The sequence below is a fragment of the Telopea speciosissima genome, unplaced genomic scaffold (assembly GCF_018873765.1).
Source record: "Telopea speciosissima isolate NSW1024214 ecotype Mountain lineage unplaced genomic scaffold, Tspe_v1 Tspe_v1.0068, whole genome shotgun sequence".
Classification (NCBI taxonomy): Eukaryota; Viridiplantae; Streptophyta; class Magnoliopsida; order Proteales; family Proteaceae; genus Telopea; species Telopea speciosissima.
The window spans coordinates 60,287-69,066 of record NW_025317404.1 but is presented as its reverse complement, the minus strand read 5'-3'; the positions used below and the strand labels follow the sequence as shown (position 1 = coordinate 69,066).

General features: G+C 37.7%; 1 protein-coding gene across 1 annotated transcript; it reads right to left on the bottom strand.

Moving 5' to 3' along the window:
• Positions 1-1,742: 1,742 nt before the first annotated feature.
• Positions 1,743-6,146, bottom strand: LOC122647501. Its single transcript, XM_043840890.1, has 2 exons — positions 5,973-6,146; positions 1,743-3,527 (listed from the first exon to the last, which is right to left on the bottom strand). Exon 2 carries the CDS (start codon positions 3,522-3,524, stop codon positions 1,743-1,745), a length of 1,782 nt encoding a protein of 593 aa, XP_043696825.1. The 5' UTR covers positions 3,525-3,527; positions 5,973-6,146.
• Positions 6,147-8,780: the final 2,634 nt, after the last annotated feature.

Genomic DNA, 8,780 nt, shown 5'->3' with positions numbered 1-8,780 from the left:
AAACAAGAAAAGAAAAACCATAATACTGGGTAAGAGATGCAGGGATATGTGAAAACAAAAAAAAAAAGAAACAAGAAAGTAACTGGTTATGAATAATATTATTGAAAGAGAATCAAGACAGTTGCTTCCTTTATCTCAGATCTGATCACAGATTAACTCTCAAGACCTGATCTGAACTGAATAAAGGAAGTCTGATCATGACTGTCAATGAATGAAGAGTGAAGAGTGAAGAGTGAAGAGAAAAGACACAAGATAAGATACTACTCATCATCAGCTCCCAGCCTGAATCAGCAAAATGAAAAGAATGGAGGTTGCTTTCCAAGTCATTCCAAACACATTATAAAAAAGGCCCTTTTAAAGAGAGGGCTAGGACTACTTTCGAGGGACTTCTTCAAGAAGGAAAGAGAGCAATTAATCCCTCCCAAATTTTGGCCAAGAAAGAGAGAGAGAGAGAGAGACATATACAAAGATCGAAGAAGAAACTTCAGAAACATAGGAAAAGGAAGCCCAAGTTGTACAAAAAGAGCCCTTTCATTCCGGAAAAAAAAAACCTTGTAAGGTACACATACATATGATGCATTTGCAAAACAAGTGGTGTTTGTGTTGCACTTTTGAAAGTAATGAAAATAAAAAGAGATCCTTATTATCCCTACTCAAAATCTCAATCAACATATGAGGGAGGGAGGCAGGTAGGGGTCAGGAAGCAGCGGTAGGCTTTTGAGTTATATAGGTATTGGATATGTCAAGTTTGTTTCTGGGTCTGCCTTAACCCTTTATTTCATTGATATGATGCTAGCATCACATAATATTATGTGGCACAGTCAGTCAGTCAGTCAGTCATACTTCTAAGTTAATAACTCAAACCACCACCAAGAAATTAATGTATCTAATTAAAGAATCATCTTTCATCATTGATTTTGCACAACGGGGGACAGTCATATACTTTTAATGTATCTAATTAAAGAATCATCTTCTAAGTTAATAACTCTTACAACAGAATGCTCAAGCCTACAAAGCACAGGAACAATTAATTAGTAGAACCAGCAGCAGCAACTGTTCTCCACAATTGGGAAAAATTTTATTGTTACGGTTCAGTATAATGCAAGATATGAAGTCCAAAAGCAACCCTTACAACAAGTGACGGCAAAATACATAAACGCTTCTATGGTTCTTCCCACAAAAATCCTTAATTATCACACTCAACTTCAAATGCATCAATTCACAGGATAAACACATCAGAAACTGTGTAAACTTAACTATGCATGTAGCATTAATGTACTAGCACACATGGGAGGCCATGCAAAAAGTGCAACAAAATTATTTGTTTGAGGTTTGAGGACTATATGATTTCCACTTTATTCTTTAATATGTATTCACTACTATTATTATATTTATGTATGCAATTTGCACAATCCTTCTTCATTCAAGACTTTCTATGAGTTTCCAAGGCTTCAGTTGGAAAAGGACTTCCATCCCCAAAGGTGAAAATGAAGTCTACCTCGCAACCGAGTTAAGATGGTTTTGATAAACCAAACGTTACTTTTTCCTCCAAGTTGTCTGATCGGATTCATGGGTAGAGTGTGCAGAAGTGACAGAACCCACTAAAGCACAATCAAATTGATACCACCTAGGAAGAGACAATACAAATAGTGCGACCAGTCTATCCAAGCTAGACTCAGAGTTTACACAATTTCACAAACTAAAACCGACTAAAATAAAATAAACCATATAGAGGCCCCATATTAAATAAATTCCAGAGCCATCTTTTCACCATTAACCCAAGAAGTTAATTTCTCTGTTTTCAAAACAAAGAAAGTTGTTGCCAGAGCATCGACATAACAATTCTCCCCGTGTTGGTTATGTTCGAAGAAGACGTTGACCAGAGCATTATTGCGGAAAGTACCATAGGCTTTTGTTATTTTCCCAATAAAACAGATACCCTTCAACGTGAAAGCACAGTCGTTACCCAAAGCTTCATTTACAATCCAGGAGGCATATTGCTCACTCTTATCTGTCCATGATGAAGGGACTGAAACATTTCGGTCTATGATATCGGTTGCACATTCATTCACATCGAATTGTACCAACTTAAAAGGATCAAACAGTGCAAAATCCTTGTCAAAATAGTGAAGGAGATGGTCGTTCACCGCTATTGTCCTCTTGGTTGCAATAAAATCAAACTTGAGATATGTTCCCTTCTCGTTAACGAAGGTTCGATTCATCTTAAGCACAAACCCTAAGAAGTCGGTCTCGCCACCTAAGATCCGAGAAAGGGGGAATTTGACATCCACTAGCTTATTGTCTACCGTCGATTCAAGAGGACATAAAGGATCCTTTTGAAATATACCTGACCCGTTGGCATAGACAAACCAAAACCTTTTATCATTAAGGTTATGTTTGCCTACTCTAAGTTTCACCATGATCTCATCCGGCAGATTCACATGAACTCTCGTCAAAACACCTTTGAACACCCCCATCGTTGGAATGTTGAAATACCCGTAGAAGATGGAGTATGCGTCGATGTTATCGATTGATTTCGTACCTATCTCCTTTTGCTTCAGCTCTACCACACCTGTTGCAGAATCCCGAAAGATTATTGGGAGGTCCTCCTCGTTCATCAAACGGAAATCCCTAATTATCACACTGCCATCTATAAAGAAGTGGGAATCCATAAAGCCTCTTAAGGTAAGTAGATTCTTTATGAGTTGGGCTGCAGTCGAACTATTTGTTTCCATGCCAATGCTTAAGCCAGTGTATTTCTCAAACATACTTGCAATAGAGGTCAGTATCCCATTCGCGGATACTAAGAAAGTGGCACTGAATTCTTGGTGAAGGATCAAATCATGTAACATCTCGACAAACTTCAGCACAGATTCTGGATCTTCACTTGCCGGTGGTTCAAGACCAAAGTCAAGAAACACTCTCTTCATTGAGTTAATGATCGCAACGATATTCAGTCTGCTGAACTGTTCAGGATTCCAGTCCTGATCAATCTTCTGCTTCATTAATTCATTAAGAGCATCATTCTTCTTCACTAATTCATCCTTGGTATTGTCCAAGAGGCTTTGCAATTCATTAAGTGCATCATTTTTCTTTGCCAACTCTACCCTGGTATTATCCAGGAGGCTTCGCAATTCATTAAGCTCATCATTCTTCTTCACCAATTCAGCCTTGGTATTGTCTAGGAGGCTTTGCAATTCGTTCATAGCTTGTGGCTTTGATAACGGCACATTCTGGAAACCAAAAGGGCCCAATGGTACCACCGTTTCTAAAACGAAGGTATCATACTCACCTTCAAGGAATTCATCATCGTCGTCACGCTTTTGGACACGAACAATAGCCTTTCCCTGACGGTTTACTCGAAAGTTCTTAAACCGCAAGAACTTCTTGAAATCATCACCCTTCGGCCCATCATAGACGACAGCTTTGCACTGTGTCAATTCTAATGGTTCGGAAAAGAGGTCAACCGCGAAGACCTCTAACTTGCAGCTCACAAAAAAATCATCACTCGACGACCAACTCATTTCCTATTAAAAAGTAAACACAAACAAACAATCATAAAACAATGGGATTAAGATACTCAAAACAATGCTTAAACACTGTGAAACAATGTGCTTTGAAGTGAAGTGTGGGGAAGGCATTCATATACATAGCAGCCAAAGGAGGAATAAAACCACCGTGCAAAAACATGGGTCGGTTGGTTTTGGTAAATGTACATATTCTTGCAAACCCAAGAACTGCTATCGGTAGATAATTTGTCACATACTATGTTTGGATGCCAAGAAAAGAAAAAACATAATGAGACTAAATCATGATGATGCAATGATTGATATATGTGTCTATCTCACTCCTTAAATTCAATTTTTTTTTTAAATTTTTTCTTTTTTCTTTTCTTGATATCCAAACATAACCTTAATTTCTTGGCATATCAATTACTCTTTTGTAATAGGCATATGATGCCAAAAAATTGTGACTGTTATATGGGATTGTTTTGAGCATTGAATATGACTTGTGGATAATTAAGACTGATTATTTTCAATTAATTGATTGTGGATGACCTTCACATGATATTCTATCAATTATTTCTGACCATGTTACATGTATTAAAAGTGATGATGATAGAGTACTAATAAGGATGAAAAAATTAAGGAACGATGGAAAGAGTATTTCTACAGCTTGTGATTTGATGGTTATGTTGTGGTTGTGCACCTGAGTGCTTGTGACGCCAATGAGTGAGGGGCATCGTAAACTACACATTCAGACGGATCCTTCTTTATTCATATCAATATTGGGTGTCAAAGATGCTCTTTAATTTCAGAAGACCTCTCTCAAGGATACTCACTTCCATGATTCCTTTCTACTTGGTTATTTAAACTTGGAGAAGACTAATTAAGAAAGCAGCTAACGAAATCTTATTGACAGGTCTATGATTCCTAAAGGCAGCCAGCCATCACCCACTTTCCATTTGTCGTTCATACTTAGATCTATTGCTAGGCTCTGAATAGGTAATTGTGATATCTCAGATGTACTCTAAGATGCTTTGGGGCAGATTAGTGAGATTTCCATCATTGCAGATTTAGTCCAATACCTTCATTGTAGATGAGTGTGTTGGACAGTGGACAAAGTGGTTGAAAGGATGGAGAAGCAGTTTGAGGGCTGGTAATCAGGTCAATAACTGCAAAGGGATTTTATCTTCGGACAGGATGGAGGTAGAGAATAAGTTCCATCTTGTAGACCGGAAGCAAGTATTCAAGCCAAGAGATCAGAGAGATGGACTTTGTACACTAAAATCAATGAAATAAATAAAGCATACAAAATAGCTGTATAGGTAGGGGAAGATAGCCTATGGAGAGCAGTCATTGTTCACAAATAAGGAGTAAGGACTTCTTAACTAGGAAATCCCCCATGTGAGATCTACTTGTGGTCCTGGAATGTGTAAGAACATTGTAAAGCGTATTGACTCCTTTCTTAAGAGTGGCACTAGTTCACCAACAATTTAGATGTTTAGGTCTTTTTATTTTAACAGATTATTTACTATGCTTTTGTCATATTATCAAGGGTAAATTACAGAACACCCCCTGCTTTTTGAAAAAACTCAAATCACCCCCTGGTTTAGACCCCAAAATGACAAATTAGTCCCTAACGTTAGTTTTATGCTATTAAGTGATGATGTCAGCCAGTTAAATAAATTTAAATCCCTAAACTACCCTTGACCAATGTTGAAGATGAAGGAAGGGTAGTATTGTAAATCTAATTCTAATGTTTTAGTACAATGGTAAAATAGTCCTTTCACACCAATAACTAACAGCAGACTAACACCGTTACTGTAGGAGGGGACATTTGAGTTTTTTCAAAAACCAGGGGGTGATCTGAGTTTCGATTGAAAATCAGGGGTGATCTGTAATTTACCCTTATTAATCATGAACTTAAGAAGAAATATTTCAAAATATCAATAACATCTAAAATATAATATCAGAAAAAATAAAAACATCTAAGAATATTATGGTAAGTATCAGCAAATAAGAATATTACCTCAGCATCATGCATTCTAAAGAATTAAATCTGATCTAGATTTCTTGTGTGTTTAGTGCCTCAATCCATATTGCTTTTATAATTGACCTTATGTTGGACTTTCCTATTGTTCATGCTAAGAGATAGAGTTGAATTTCCTTAGTAATGCAGGGGAATCTATCGTAATTCTGCAAAGTGAGATTCTAAAACCAAGTGAGCTAAGGAGTAGATGACTACTAAAACCAAGTGACTCAGCTTAGCACCAGGCTTAGCAAGTCCTATCTTAGTGAAATGTAAATACGAGATGTAATTTAATAAAAATAAACCAACAGAGCCACTTAAACAGAGACAGATACAGTAATGATAAGATTTCAGTCCATATTTTACATAAAAACCAACAGAATCAACATAGCCTCTCATCCACAGAGACAGATAAACAAAGAAGAGAGATGGAATGGTACCTTTACTGTTCGTGTCTTTACCGTTCCTGCATCTGAAACCAAAATCCCCAAACAACTTGTTTGCAGACAACTAGAGAGAAAATAGCAAGAGATGAGGAAGAGGAAATGATAAGAATAAGAAGCAGGGAGGGTTCGTGCGGGAAAGTGACGAAGTGGAGAGAAGCAACAGGGTAGGGTTTTCACGGGAATTTAGGGTTTTGTGGTGGAAGGGGTCGGGGCAGAGAGATACTACCGGAGGGAGGAGAGAGGGTTTGAAGCGATCGGAAGAGAGGATTTGTGCTGGTTCTAGCGGGGAATGAAAACTTTGCAACCAAGTAAAGTAAGCCTTTAGGCACATCCAGAGAAAGAAAAAAAAAAAAAGTTACGCCTTTAGATTTTTTTGGTTTTTTTTGGTAGAAACCAAAAAAGTTTTCGTACAAGGTCGTGTAAACCGTGTATGTGAGAGGGTGGGAGTTTCAAGACAGTAATTAATGAGTGGGTATTTATGCCTTTTCCAATTTTTTGTGAAAGACTCTCTTGTGCACGGTTTACACGACCGTGTACAAAACCTTTTCCCATATACTTTTAAAGGTAAATTTCACGGACATCCCCCGTAAGTATGCAATATATCCCGGACATGCCAAACATGATCAAAATATCAACCTTCCCCTAACGTTAAGCATAGTTAGTATGCAAAAGTGAAATGTCCATTTTATCCCCTTAGTTATTTAAATAAAAAAATTGTCATTTCATCTTCTTCCCTCTTCTTCCATATCTTACCGTTTTGGAGAATTGTTGCAAATCCATTTTGGGTGATCATCACCTGCTCTGCCTCTGGCGCCTCTAGCGGCAATTCCAACTCCTGCGACCATTACTTGTGGCAACTCATCATTTGCTTTTCTACAAGTGGCAAACTGGGAATCTAGGAAAATGAAAGCAGATATCAATTTCTTTTACCATTTCAAAGGTTTAGGGTTTGATAGGAAAAACAAAATTAGGGTTGGACGGGTTCATCTAGCCTTGCCTTACCCATCTTGGAATATCCAAATAGTAATGTTAGGTTACTGTTAAGTATCTAGGATGAACAGGAGCTTCGATTACTCCTATCTTTCTCCACATGGGCTCGATAGAAGAAAGCTTGTGATGCATCAAATGTCAATAATTAATTAATACCTGAACTCTTTGATCTTTTGTATCTTTTAATTTAAGGGAAAATTACATGATTAGCTATTTTTGGGTTTTCATTTACAAAACTATCCACCCTATGTTTGAGTTAACAAAAATAGACAAAAACAAGTTAAGGTTTACAAAACTAGACAAAATAGTCTCTTCCTCCCACACTTACTTTTTTAGACATTTTTACCCTTGTCATTGCCTTCTCGCCCTGGAATCCTCGGTTCCCTGCAACCCTACCCTTGTCCCAGCCACCGCCATTCTCTGCTACCCCAAGTAACAGAGGAAAAAAAAAAGAGATTTTTTCAGAGGGGAATTGCCGAGGAAGGAAGGAGAGTCACTATTTTGTAAAACTAAACTTGTTTTTGTCTATTTTTGTTAACTCAAACATAGGGCAGACAGTTTTGTAAATGAAAACGCAAAAGTAGCTAATCATGTAATTTTTCCTTTATTTAATACATAAATGTGTAAACGAGCAGAGTGATGAGTTGTAGGGATCCATGTTCTTTGACTGAAATTGGAAATTTTCAATTTGGGAGGAATATTGAATTGGAAGTAACCTGTAGAAATAGGTGCCCCACTCAATTGTTCGATACCAACATTCCACCCCATACCCATACCCTCCACGGATCCACATCCTCTACTTCCATCGGTGTACTTCCATCCTACTTCCACGACTTCTCAGCACGCCACCTGTCTTTTTAACCATCCAACGGCTTGTATTGAATTAAATCAAAAAATTTTTAAATTCGGAAGAGACCTCGTTAAAACGGTTTAAACCCCTAAACCAAACCCACTAAGCGAACCAGATTTCACTCAAACTAAACCCACTTCTAATCGAACCATTTTCACTCAAACTAAACCCATCTCCATTTCACTCATCCACATTTCATTTAGAACGAAAAGCCCTCAAACAAGATGTTACAGAACCTCTCCATCGCTCCGTCATCTGGCTACCAAACTGAGACGGAAAATGGCTCTATCTTCGGCCGACGATAATAAGCAGAAGGAAAACTCAGCATAACCTTGCTGGCTCATTGGAAAGAGTTTAATTCCTGAACCACTCTCAGGCTTTAGTCCATTAGAGCTCTAGAGTCTTTATTTCTTACCGAACGAAACGCGAATTCGCACTTGGGTTGTTGGATTGTAAAAGGAATTAAAAATGTAAAATCAAAGATGAGACGAGTAGCAGCAGCAGGAGAAGAAGAAGGGTCTACCGGGTGAATCTCGCAAACCGCCTCAGACCTGTTCATATAGGGTAAAATGGATAAAAGAAAGAACAAAGTCAAAAATCAAAGCAGATTATGAAAAAAAATACAGAACACTGTAAATAAAATCTCCATCAAGTTTTTTCTTGTTTCTTGAATTCAGGGTTTAGTTCATCAGCCATAACAAGGTAGTTGGGGCTTGAGAGATTTTCACGATTTCGCCTCATTTGGATCTGTTTCTGTGCTTCTCTGCTTGCATTTCCATTCGTCTCAAATTTTCTTATCTGGGTTTTCTTTCTTTCTTCTCATTTTACTGTTTCCTTGAGTTACCATCATATCTAAGCTATTTCCTTTTTCTGCTTTTGACCTTTTTGATGTGTTGAATTTTCTTCTCGGTCTCTGTTTTTTTCTCCATCCTCATCCAGATAATTGTTCATCTTTTCTGATC

Coding starts and splice junctions, on each gene's coding strand:
- LOC122647501 (XM_043840890.1), bottom strand. CDS start 3,524: ATGAGTTGGTCGTCGAGTGATGATTTTTTTGTGAGCTGCAAGTTAGAG.